This window comes from Penicillium coprophilum (assembly GCF_028826855.1).
Source record: "Penicillium coprophilum strain IBT 35676 chromosome Unknown utg000005l_segment0_segment0, whole genome shotgun sequence".
NCBI classification, from domain to species: domain Eukaryota; kingdom Fungi; phylum Ascomycota; class Eurotiomycetes; order Eurotiales; family Aspergillaceae; genus Penicillium; species Penicillium coprophilum.
This window is the reverse complement of record NW_026622724.1, coordinates 62355-75077: the sequence shown is the minus strand read 5'-3', so window position 1 is coordinate 75077 and position 12723 is coordinate 62355. Positions and strand designations below refer to the sequence as shown.

At 49.0% G+C, this 12723-nt stretch overlaps 5 protein-coding genes across 5 annotated transcripts; 2 read left to right on the top strand and 3 right to left on the bottom strand.

The window, feature by feature from the left end:
* Positions 1-484: 484 nt before the first annotated feature.
* On the bottom strand, positions 485-2863 carry xlnD (beta-xylosidase XylA; the record flags this gene model as incomplete). Its single annotated transcript, XM_056678760.1, has 1 exon — positions 485-2863. One exon carries the CDS (start codon positions 2861-2863, stop codon positions 485-487), a length of 2379 nt encoding a protein of 792 aa, XP_056529132.1.
* A 782-nt stretch (positions 2864-3645) lies between these two features.
* N7500_007615 (putative ATP-dependent RNA helicase DBP6) lies at positions 3646-6110 on the bottom strand (the record flags this gene model as incomplete). Its single annotated transcript, XM_056678759.1, has 2 exons — positions 3646-5384; positions 5441-6110. The coding sequence occupies 2 exons, from the start codon at positions 6108-6110 to the stop codon at positions 3646-3648; spliced, it is 2409 nt and encodes an 802-aa protein (XP_056529131.1).
* A 260-nt stretch (positions 6111-6370) lies between these two features.
* N7500_007614 (phosphatidylinositol N-acetylglucosaminyltransferase subunit A/GPI3) lies at positions 6371-8038 on the top strand (the record flags this gene model as incomplete). Its single annotated transcript, XM_056678758.1, has 5 exons — positions 6371-6387; positions 6445-6476; positions 6527-6561; positions 6614-7002; positions 7051-8038. The coding sequence occupies 5 exons, from the start codon at positions 6371-6373 to the stop codon at positions 8036-8038; spliced, it is 1461 nt and encodes a 486-aa protein (XP_056529130.1).
* Positions 8039-8471: 433 nt separating this feature from the next.
* On the bottom strand, positions 8472-9290 carry N7500_007613 (ADP-ribosylation factor family protein; the record flags this gene model as incomplete). Its single annotated transcript, XM_056678757.1, has 2 exons — positions 8472-9184; positions 9242-9290. The coding sequence occupies 2 exons, from the start codon at positions 9288-9290 to the stop codon at positions 8472-8474; spliced, it is 762 nt and encodes a 253-aa protein (XP_056529129.1).
* Positions 9291-9936: 646 nt separating this feature from the next.
* Positions 9937-11664, top strand: N7500_007612 (uncharacterized protein; the record flags this gene model as incomplete). The annotated part of the gene is made up of 2 exons (XM_056678756.1): positions 9937-9961; positions 10088-11664. The coding sequence occupies 2 exons, from the start codon at positions 9937-9939 to the stop codon at positions 11662-11664; spliced, it is 1602 nt and encodes a 533-aa protein (XP_056529128.1).
* Positions 11665-12723: the final 1059 nt, after the last annotated feature.

The window sequence follows — 12723 nt, the reverse complement described above, 5'->3', positions numbered from 1 at the left end:
ATCGCTATATCTCCACCTACCATATAGTTATGTATTTCATCATCATCATCAGAAGCTATATATAGAACAATCGCTTACATAGAGTATGCTTTTTCCGCCTTTTTCCGCTATCTTAAATAGACTAGAAAAGGGAAAACTATTTTAAAGATATCTAAGAAAAAATAGGAACCCCCTAAGAAAGCTATTGGAAAGACCACTGGAAAGACCACTGAAAAGACCACTGAAAAGACCACTGAAAAGACCACTGAAAAGCCCACTAAAAAGCCCTGTAAGAAAGACATCGTAGGGCCGCAGAAGCGGCCGTCTACACTTGTATTGATAACGAGGAAAAGGCCGATACAGCTATACTAACCTTTGTTATTATTTATTTCATTGTAGAGGCATTTCTTGATCGAGCGTTATCTTGTTGCTCCTAACCACCAAATAATGAACTTGTATGTATATATAGTATTTAACTACAATACAAATAGACGCAAGACACAATTCACGAACGAAGAACAAGTTGCTCCTCCTTTGGCCAAGTAGCAATCGTGGTCGCAGCACCGGTCAAAGTGAAGAGCAGCACGGCCGAACGCTCATTGTTCAGTGCAAGTTCATACTTGCCGGGATACACAACACGATTACCATCCTCATCAGTACGAGCTAAATTGTCCAGTGAGATGGGAATTGTCATGGTCTGAGTGGCATGTGGCTCAATTCCACCGAGGCGATCAAAACCAACCAGCCACTTGTTGGGATGCGGACTTGGTCCAGCTTTTGTGTTGACAAAGGCCATAGCGGTATAGTCAGAAACGACAGTACCGGTATTCTTAACTTGAACAGTATAGTTCATGAATGGGACTTGTTCGACGATATTGTATCCAGTATTTGAGCGTGAGAGAAGCTTCACAATGTCGAAGGAACCTCCATTGTTGCTTCCGCGGGAATGGGCAAGTGAGGCCTTGAATGCTGTGTAGAATAGCCCATGACCAAATTCGTAAACTGGCTCGCCTGTATACCACATGTATGTCTGCCCAGGGTTGCTGTCCTTGGGGCGCAAGCTCATATCGGTAGCTGGGAATAGAAGAGCATAGTCGGCAGGATATTGAGTGACTGTCAGACGACCAGCGGGTGCACGCTTTCCAGTGAGAATGTCGATAATTGCATGACCCCCAGATTGTCCAGGGTAACCGCCCCAAACCAGAGAGTTGACGTTTTTGTTGGCCTTGAGCGACGAAGAATCTACTTGGCCACCGCCCATCTGTAGAATAACTAATGGCTTGCCCAGATTACTCAGCTGCTCGATCAGCTGGAGCTGGTTACCAGGCCAGGTAATGTTTGCGCGATCCACTCCCTCTGCCTCGACGGTGTTGTCAATTCCACCGGCGAAGACGACCACGTCAGACATCTTCGCAGCCGATAGAGCAGCGTCAAAGCCTGCAGTAGATTCAGAGGAGATATTGGTTCCAAAAGCATAGTTGACATCAAGTTTGGAGGTCTGTAGGGCAGCGAGCGGGCCAGTGAGATAGGGCGCTGCGCCATAGTAATTTCCCTGCAGTGTAGTTGTGACATTTGCCCATGGTCCAATCAATGCAACGCTGCGGATGTGCTTGGACAGCGGTAAAGTACCATCGTTCTTGAGAAGGACAATTCCTTCCACGGCAGCCTCGTATGAGATATTCCATGCATCGGTGGCAAGAACGTCAGACCAATCAAGATCTCGGTATTTGCTGTTGCTGCCATCAAAATATCCTAGACTTACAAGGTTAGAATAGAAACGAGTGACAGCACCTTCGATTTCAATGCGGGAAATCTCGCCCTGAGAGAGCGACTCATTTAGATAGAGTTGATATGTCGCCCCACAGTCAATATCTGTCCCAGCCTGTATACTTTTCGCCGCAGCTAGCGAGGCACTGGAAGCATACTCGTGAGGATTGAAGACATTGTATACAGAATCACAGTCAGAGGAAACGTAGCCATCCTCGACAAAGTTCCAGGTATCACGAAGCAGGGTTTGGAGCAAGAAAGAATTGGCGGATGAGGGAACCCCGTTGACTGCGTTATAAGACGACATCACGCTATGAACTCTCGCATCTCTCACTGCGGTGACGAATTGAGGGGTGTAATAGCTAGCAAGATCGAATGAGCTGATACTCATATCGTTTCCCAGTCTTGAATGGTTGTCCCAATTCTCCAGGTCATAGCCAGCGTAATGCTTAGCTGTCGCAGCTAATTTCAGGTTCTTTGGGTCCAAGCCACCCTGTATGCCTGTGATGTACTCAAACCCATAGACCGAACAGAGGTGGATATCTTCGCCAGGAGTTTCCTGTCCACGGCCCCACACTGGGTGGCGGAAGGAATTGATGTTGGGTGCATACACGTCAAGCCCATATCGGCCCGCATTATTGAATGCTCTGCCCTGTGTTGATATGATACCGCCGATTTGATTGATTAAGGTGCGGTTCAGGGCAGCCATGGTGAGGATGGGAGATGGGAACGAGGTAGCCCAGCTGTAGTCCCCAGATTCGCTAAAATTTGCTCGGTCTAAGCCATGAAGAGCTTCATTCCAAACCTGGTAAGGAGGTAGTCCCAGCCGAGGAATTGCGGGAATGACGTTTCCAGTACTGTTCACGAGCTCTTCAAAGGTGAACATCGAAATGAGGGCAGCGGCTCTGTCATGGGGCTGTGCGGTGGTGTCACAGACAGTCGTCTTGCTGAGTGGGCCATTAGAGCAGTCCGGGAAAGAAAAATCGACCTTTGCCATTGTTTCAGGGTACAGATCCGGTTGTGACTTGGTATTATAGTCTACATAACTGGTGTTGTCCTGGGACAACGCAGTCGGCACGAAGGCCACCAGCCCCGCGAGTAGTGAAATGACAAGCATTGCAGAAATTTGCCTTTGAGGACGGATACTCTCACACACCGTTACCCATGATGAGGGAATCAACTTATATTCTGGGACATGAAGAGGTACCCCCACGCATTTGGTCCCAGTTTGGAAAATTCATAGTCGATCCCAAGGGATTTCTGACGGGATTTTGAATCTGAGAGACATTCGCAATGAACAATTTAGCCTGATCTTTTCGGTTGCCGATGTTTGTCGATCATATGCTCCATTGGCGGTCAAGGGAGTCAAGGGGGTACCCTCATGTTTCGATGGCATACTTAGTCGCCCGTAAAGGGGGAAGGTGAATGGGAACATCTAGACCAATGTAGGCAGGAGACGTGCTGTTCTCAAACTTCGTTTTGACTAATAGTGAGGAAGTACCAGGATTAGCGCTCACGATTGATAGAAAGTGTTCCTATCTCAAGAGACCCGATGTCAGAATTAACCCCTCCTGAGCTATACAAGCTATTCAAGCCACCCGCTGAAGGAACGATAGGATTTGCCCAGATTCAGCCTGAAATGAGGGCTCATATGGTGGATGAACGCACATGTGGGCATGTTGTAGTTCTCAAGGTCCCAACCCCGCCGGGTAATGGACAAAATATATCCGTTTTGCCGATGTACGTCTATGGTCTTTGGGGAGGACTGCCCTGTAATGAGAGTGCGTAAAATAGAAGACTGCAAATCTTGCGATCAGGTTATGATAGAATACGCTATGAATGCAGAACACGTAACCACTCATAAAATACAGTAAATGGCAAACACATATCCAGGCTAAACTAGCCACGTTTGACTTCTTGCTCGAGCTTGTCCAAAGCCTTGGCATATTTGGGCTTGAGCGAGTCCAATGCGTCGGTCTTGATCTGGACACGTTCGATATTGGAGGTGCGGGTGATCCGGCCATCCACACTGGCTGCGATTTCGTTGGCAAACCAGCGGCCTTCGCGATGGGCGACCAGGGACCACGCAGAGCCTGCGCGGCCAGCACGAGCGGTTCGTCCAACTCGGTGAACGTAGGTAGTGATACTGGTTGGAATATCGTAGTTGATGACATGACTCAAAGATTCCAGATCAAGACCACGAGAAGCACGATCGGTAGCCACAATCACTGAAATACGACCTTGTCGGTAAGCCGTCAAGGTCTTGCGAGATGCGGAGGATTTGTTGGATTTGATGATAGTTCCCACGCGCTTCGCTAACGCGGGATGCAGAAGCGAAATGAGACGTGCAAGTCGAGAGGCAGACTCGGATGATTTGGTGAAGACCAGAACAGTCTTACGAGAGGGCGAGGCAACGACTTCCATGTCATCGCATTCCGAGTCAGATGAGTCGGAAGAATCGGAAGAATCAGGATCCGAGTCCGAGTCTGTATCTGACTCCGAATCTGACCCAGAGGATGAACTGTCATCATCAGATGATTCATCAGAGCTAGTATCATCATCGGAGCTGGTATCATCGGAGCTGCTAGTGTCATCATCTGAACTAGAGCTGTCAGAGTTAGAAGAATCGGACACACTTGCAGCTTTGTCCCCACTTATCTCAATGCGAGAAAGAAGAAGATGCAACAGATAAAGCGGCTTGAGAGATCCGTCGCCAACTTGAACGACATGCTCAGACAGAGTCGGGGGCAGGGCAAAGTGAGCATCTGGATGAATAGTAGAAGGGTCTTCTTCTTCAGCAGCATCTTCAGACCCGATGATAACCATCTTGGGGTTAACGAGGCGCAGCGAGTTGAGTTTGGAAATGTCGCGGGTCATCGTTGCACTCAAAATAACCTTTCGAGGGGGCTTAGCGTCAATTGGAAGTCCAAGTTGAGACAACAGCTTTCCACCAAACCCAAAGGTCTCGGGGGCCTGTCGACTGTTCAGCGAGTTCATGACGACATCAACCCAATCCTGAAAGCTTTCATTCAAGAGACGATCTGCCTCATCAATCACCAGCCATTCGAGATACTTGAGTGTGAATCCCTTGGTGTAGCGGATGTGGTCAACAAGACGGCCAGGGGTGCAGATAAGAATGTCGACATTTGGCTCACATCGCTGGATGTGACCCGGAAGAGATCCGTTAGAGTCAATTGCCTCACTCACACAATCTTCCAGATTCAAGTTCATCCAGTCGTTTCCTTTCAATCCGTCACGCTGTTGCTGTTTAATAGCCGGGTTGTAAACCTGGTCCACGCGCATCAAGAGTTTCTGCTCGTCTTTGATAGCCACATTGCCGACAGCGCTTCCGATATGAAGTCTGGATCCAGAGGCGCATAGTTCACAGGATTCGCGAGCTTGTTTCACCAGCTCTCTTGTAGGAACTACAATTAAACCTCTAAGTCTGGAGGCAGGTCTCGGAGCTAAAGCGGTGACGAGGGGGAGAACATAGGAAAGTGTTTTTCCGGATCCAGTCGCCGCAGATATACAAAGATCTCCAGGGTGGTTTTGCTCTCCCTTCAAGAGAAGGGGAATAACTGTAGACTGCACAGCAAAGGCTTCTTTGTAGTCCTGTTGTTCGAGGATTTTGAGGAGGTCTGGTTTGATACCAAGCTCGGAAAATTTATTCGTGTCCCGGGCTGATTTGCGCAACGGATTGGCCAGCCAGGGGGTAGAGATGAATATGTCGGAATTTGCTCTGGCTCGGGCGGGTTTTCGGGCTGAGGTAGCTGTTCAAGACCCTGTGCGTAGACAGCTTCGACAGCAGGTGGCTCATCATCGACGGCTTCCGGTTCGACTTTTTTGGCTTTGGCGCTAGAGACTGTCTTGGTGCGCTCGAACTTCGACATGATTCCTGAATGCTTGTTCTTCGATTTGCGTTGTTCGACTCCCGGCGCTTCGAGTTCTTCGGCATCATTTCCTGTAATCACAGATGCAGCCGCATCATCCAATGTGTCGCCCGTTCCAAAACTGCTTTGCTGGCTCTTTTTTGGCCTGCTTTCCGTTTCGCTGACGCCGTTGCGCGAGTCTGCAACAGTGGCTTTACTGCGACCTGACGAGAGAATAATTTCTCTCCGGGATGTCTCCGGGGAATTTGATCCTGAAAGCGCATCCTTGAGCTGTTTGCGCTTCTTGATGCTGCCATCATCTGTGACCTCTGCGATCAACAAGCTTTCGCGTTTCTTGTGCTTCTTCGTAGGTGTGGGAGTAGTCGCAGTAGGCTGAGGGCCATGAGGTTCTCTCTTGCGCTTGTGAGACTGAGTAGATTGAGGAGTCACATCGACCTTCTTGGAGGACTCAAGTCCTGGATTTTTGCCCCCCATTCTCAAATAATTCCACCAATATGTCGAAGTTGGCGCTGGATGGCTCGTGGGGATCAAATTCCTTTTCTTTGAATATTTTATGCCGGCAGAAGTCATAGTCCAGACACCGCCCCAGCCACCGCCCTGCTTATCGGGACAGCTTCCATCTCCTTTTGGCTTGGGACTGTTGTTTTGAGCAACAGATCTGTTCGCCATGGAAAGAAAGTCTACAAGAGCAGATTTGAAACCTCGGAGCTCTTGCATCGAGAATAGAAGCCACGATGCCGTATAACATCGCGTCAGTATTATTTGTTCTATTGGTCACGATTACTTGCTAACCTCGCTCGGGTTATAGAATGGTCAGTGACTTCTTTTTCCCCCAATCAGGTATGTTTGAACAGTTCCCCTGCGGTTTATACAGCTTCTGACTTATCTAGGTGGAGTTGAGAGTCACATATACCAATTGTCATCCGTAAGCACACTACCTCGTCCTTCCACCTGCACTTTTTCTAATTCCTTCTCAGAAACTCATCGATCGAGGGCACAAAGTCATTATTATTACCCATGCGTACAAAGGACGCACTGGGGTCCGTTACCTCACCAATGGGCTGAAGATCTATCATGTTCCATTCTTTGTCGTCTACCGTGAAACGACATTCCCTACGGTCTTCTCTTTCTTCCCCATATTCCGCAACATCGTCATCCGAGAGGAGATTGAGATAGTTCATGGCCATGCCAGCTTGAGTAGCTTCTGTGCAGAAGCCATTCTCCATGCGCGTAGTATGGGACTACGGACTGTCTTCACGGACCATTCCCTCTTCGGATTCGCTGACGCGGCATCAATTTTGACTAACAAATTGCTCAAATTCACTTTAAGTGATGTTGATCACGCGATTTGCGTTAGTCACACGTGGTAGGTCTTCCGCAGTCGTACGGCATGACTCAACTGACAAAACTGCAGCAAGGAAAACACAGTACTTCGCGCTTCGTTGGATCCGTTAATGGTATCGGTCATCCCAAACGCCGTGGTGGCGGAGAATTTCTGTCCTCTTTCTCAAACGAGTCGTGGCCCTGATCAAAGTCTGACTTCTCCCACCGATGCTTCCATGTCCCCCAGACAAATTGGACCCGATGATCCGATTACAATCGTGGTCATCTCTCGACTTTTTTACAACAAGGGCACCGATCTCCTCATTGCATCTATTCCGCGGATTCTCGCCTCCAATCCCAATACTCGATTCATCATTGCAGGATCAGGACCCAAAGCAATCGACCTCGAGCAAATGCTGGAACGCAACGTGCTTCAGGATAAAGTCGAGCTTCTAGGTTCGGTCAGACACGAGGAGGTTCGAGATGTTATGGTTCGAGGTGACATTTATCTCCATCCTAGTCTCACGGAAGCATTCGGGACAGTCATTGTTGAGGCTGCTAGTTGTGGTCTTTATGTCGTCTGTACGCGTGTTGGAGGCATTCCAGAAGTTTTACCCCAGCACATGACAACGTTCGCTAAGCCGGAAGAGGATGATATTGTGCTAGCAACCGGCAAGGCAATCACGGCCTTGCGCTCAAACAAAGTGCGAACGGACCGATTTCATGATCAAGTGAAAATGATGTATTCCTGGCGGGACGTGGCTGCACGAACCGAGCGCGTGTACGAAGGCATTGTTGGCGATATCAGCCCAGAGGAATTCTACGGTTACTATCCAGGCCAGGGCTGGGAAGCGAGTGGGGATCGTGTCCGCAGTTTTGCGCTGATTGACCGGTTGAAACGCTACTACGGCTGTGGCGTTTGGGCAGGCAAGCTGTTTTGCCTTTGTGTCGTGATTGACTTCTTGATCTACGTCTTCCTTGAGATGTGGTTTCCCCGAGCCAATATTGATATCGCACGAAGTTGGCCGAAAAAGAAACCGGCGAGTAAATCTCATGAGACCCCAAGAAGTGTTCGTTGAGAAAGGGAAAGAAAAGCAAAGAACATAATTATCGGCGCAGTGAACGCCAGCCTGTCAAGATCTTTCTGATCCGCTGTCGGCTCTACTTCTATCCTGCTTATCTTGGACAGCCCATTGGGCATCCATGGATGGATGGCTTCACCTAATCATTCCCTTCATGCCATCTTATGCCACACCGCCCATTTTTACATATCTTTATCCATAATACCAAAATATATAATATCCACCTGACAGATTGAAATGACTACAATTTTACGATATCTCCACCCATTTAGCTGATATGGCTGGTGGTTGATCATAAACCAAACTCGATATTGAATAGACTCCATTGGTATATTAACTGAAAATGTAATGATCGTGAACAAACGCCATTATGCACCTTGGTATGCTGCGCGCAACATCATGTAGAAGAGCTGACAGCCCCAACTTTGAATCAACGCATGACTGGAGGCCGACCCTCTTTGTTCCACTTGACACGACTTTGTACCCACTCCACAGCCGCCTGGACACCGGACCCAAGCAGCGCGCTGACCGGCAGCACACGGCTGTCACGAACGCCGCTTCCTGTTTCTCCTTCAAATACCTTCCGAACAAGACCTTCCTTGATGCGAACCACTTCCACGCAGTCTTCGCGGTCCTGCTTATTTGCTAACACCAGAATAGGAACACCAGCCACGTCGGCACTTTGTAAGACCGACTCGAGAACTTGACGGCACTCGTCTAATCGCCCAAACTCACTGCTGGCTGCGTTGATTCCGACATTTTGCTCTGAAAAGGCCTCTGCACTTGTGCTCCCTCGTGTGCCGTTACGTGCTGGACCTGCCACGGAGCTTGCGCGCCGAGCGAGTCTTGTGATATCGGGATCTTGACCAACGTCGGCACTGTCGACCACGAAGATGATCGCGTGGCAACTAGTATAGTAGCTTTGCCAGAGACCACGCATTGATATTTGACCGCCCACATCCCAAATCTTCAAGTTCATGTCTGGTAGAGATATCGTTGCGACATTCTGCCCGACGGTGGGGACGGTCTTTCCGGGGTTTGGTGCTGGGGCGCCATCGGAACGGGGTTGGTACAGCGCCTTGATCTGGGAGAGAAGAGTGGTTTTTCCGGCGTTATCTAAGCCAAGCAGAATAACAGAATACTCTGTAGTACAAGACAGTCAGCCTTGGAAGGCCATGCGATCGAAAACAAAACAATTACCTTCTTTGCTTGTGGCGGCTAAGTACAGCGACTTGGCCAGGTGATACATGATCGCGTTCCCTATGGAAAGCTTCAAGGCCAAGCGCGATTTGAATTATCGAACAACGAGATCAGAAAAAGATCTCATGACATCGTCCGTTATCTGACGTTGAAGCTGTTCCCCGGGCCGCGTTGCAGCCTCATCCGTTTTGGGGAGGTTAGGGCTTAGGGCCTGAACTGGATCTGGGGTGTCAATCTGAACTACATCGGACATTTTCCAGGTCCAGTTCTACTCCGTACATATATGCACCCTTCAACATTCAAATATGATTCATCTCAAACCTCTAAATATGATGCGATCATGAACGCCACAATTCTCCGGTAAATACTCCCTCGGGTTCGGTTTCCTATTCATTCGGCAAATGGAAAATCGTCAACTTTTCCCGGTCTTCTCTCCACTTGCAGCCACTCCGCTTTAGGGTTTGTCAGCTTCTGATTGATCGACAGAATACGAAAGTCATCCCCCTCTTGTCTGAAGTTCAATTTCCTCTTGAATTTCCTGGAATGTTACAGTCTATATGGCCTTGCTTTCGACCTCTGGTGAGAAGGCAGTGTGACAAGGACCTGCTCTGATTGGTTGCACCTCTCTTATTCCATCGCATGTCTTTATCAGTATGCTACACGCTGCCTCACTTATTTGATATACATCACTGTCAATGGAGATTGATACTATCATCGTCGGTACGTTTTATCATGATTGTCCCGTATAAAGGCCATCCGGGACTTTTGCTCTGTCTGAGCCCCACCATTCCACCCCGCGGTTTGAAGTCCTCAGGAAATGGCAACTGATTGAAACGATCTCACCAGGCAATGGGCCGTCGGCTATGATTCTTTCATACATTCTCCATGGACACATTCCTTTCTACTCATCTGACCCTCCACATCCCGATCATTTATTGGACGCCAAGTTAAAAGCCGCCCCAGACATTTTAAATGCCGATGTGAGCTCTCTCACAGCCCACTTCGACGCCTCACGCCTATCATACTCGACTCAGGCCCTCCCTGTGAACGTCTTACTGGACACGCTTGTACGGCCAAGTGTTGATGTAGATGAGCCCGGCTGCATCTCAAATATCGATTGGCGTCCCCAGCCTGAGAAGGCTGTCCCACACCTTGTTTTTGGAAAACCTTTGAAGCCTGGAGGCCAATGGACAGAGGACCCATGGGGTGCAAACTGGGATATCCAGACCTTAAGTTATGCGGCAATGCTGTCCTTGCCCGGGTACTCCTTTGCCGACCATCACAAAAAGATCACGGGCAAGGACCTACCGTCATATACAAGACCCACACGGCGCGAGATTGCTGATTATTTTTCTGCTTATCCGGAGGCCGTCCATATCGATGATGCATTTCGGTGTGGGGAAGAATTGAGAGGCATTTCTCGCACCGCTACCGGGTTTTACGTCCGTTCTCATAACCTTCACTGCAAGCGCCTAGTCCTGGCAAGTGGAATCTTTTCCGAGACCCTCACACCAGAGCCGGTCTTACGTCCATTGCTCAAAACCAAACCCTCATCTAATGTCCCACTTCTTATTGTTGGATCTGGTTTCTCTGCTGCGGATGCCATCATCTCCGCCTGCCCTAACCAAAAGATTTTGCACACATACAAATGGTCCCCGAATGATCGCCCATCACCTCTCCGGGCCTGTCATCAACAAGCATATCCTGAATATGCTGGTGTCTACCGTCTCATGAAACGAGCTGCCCTCACGGCCGAAGCTGCAGGTAAAGGCCAGCGGCCAAAGTACCGACGCGCGACTTCAACGCCATTCCTTGAAAGCCGGAATTGGGAAGATGTCTACGAAGGTCTTCCTAATGTTGAGGTGACAGCCGTGGAAGTTCACGGCGACCTGGCGACGGTCACATTCCGCCGTCAAGATGGGACTCATTTCTCGCGGTCCGTCCGCGGCCTCGTGTATGCTGCTGGCCGGCGAGGCACGCTAGATTATCTTGATCCCGAGCTCCGCTGTGAAGTGTTGGGGCAGGGCAATCGAGAGGATTCAGCAGTCACTGGCCAGACCCTCCGTGCGAAAGCAATCGAGGACCTCGAGGTTGCACCGGGAGTTTACATCATCGGCAGCCTGACTGGAGATTCTCTGGTCAGGTTCTCATACGGCGGATGCGTCTACACTGCTGGCCATCTGATAGATGGCGAGCGGGACAGCCGCAGTGTCTGTAGTAGTCTTGCGGCATCTACTAAACCACATGGCTCTTCGCTTTCCGTGATGAACGGCATGGATGGACACCTTGTTTACCCAACTGAGGATGTATCGGACCTCACTCGTGAAGATACCGTCAGTAAAAGGTCAACCGTCACAGATCAGTCTGCTGTACGTGGTTGGTGGAAGACATTATCCCGCATGTGGAATGATCTTACACGATAAGTGCCTTGGTAAGATGAGAATATGTTGCATGTATATCACGACTCCAAATGTAAAACTCTAGAAATGCCATGAATAGGCACATCTTGTTTCATCTATCTTATTTTCAGCGGTCTTGTCCCTGGCTTGACCTCTTGCACAAACTGTTTGATTGCAATCCAGAATCAACCCTTCAACTTTTCCTTCCAATGAAGATCATGATACGCCGAGACCGCTAATAACAGAAGTGGCATGAGCTTCCCAGTCGTTCGCGTTAGTTTATCTCATCTCAATCGATTAGAGAACTAACTGATCCTCACCTCTCCTCCCCAAATAGGAAAGGCAAGCGGTGTTTGAACACTCGAGGAATTCGAAGCTTAGATTTGCTTATTTGCTTTGATTGCTGTTGATTATTTACTTTCTTTTATTGGAATCTGCGGCTTGGCTTTCGAGAACTCAAGAAGCAGTTGCTTCATTTTCCAAATGAACCCAGTAGGGGTATCATAATCTGCTACACAAACCCTCTTCTCGTTTGACTTTGTTAACTCCAACCATCTTTTTCAAGTCTTCCACGTTGATGCTACATTCTCAAACCTCTGACAACTCCCTCCAATATCGACACATTATGGCTGTGATTACCCCAGAGCACTTGACCATCGCAGAGCTGATTATTTATATCCCAGCGGCTTTGCTCACCATCTGAGTGCTTCTCCGCCATGGCTTCCATGAACACCTTGGCTAGATTGACTTGATCATCTTTTCAGAAATACGAGTTTACGGCGCTCTCTTAGATAAGGGAAACCCCGAGCTCACCCTAACCCCTTCGTCTTCTTCGGGATGAAAATATAGTTGAAGAGGGCCACAGCCACGTCAAGACGAAGCAGGATTGTTCAACTCTTGCATCTCCCCGCCTGTTTCTCGCTATTAACGCTGGAACCGGCCAGGCCTCCTCAAATACCTCAGTTCATGCCAGTGGCAAGACCAAGACCCGTGTTGCAATGCTCCTTTTCTTTGGCCGTTTATGTTGCAGCCTGCACTCGTGGACTTTATGGACGATTACAGTGCAGAATCTTGGCGTGATGC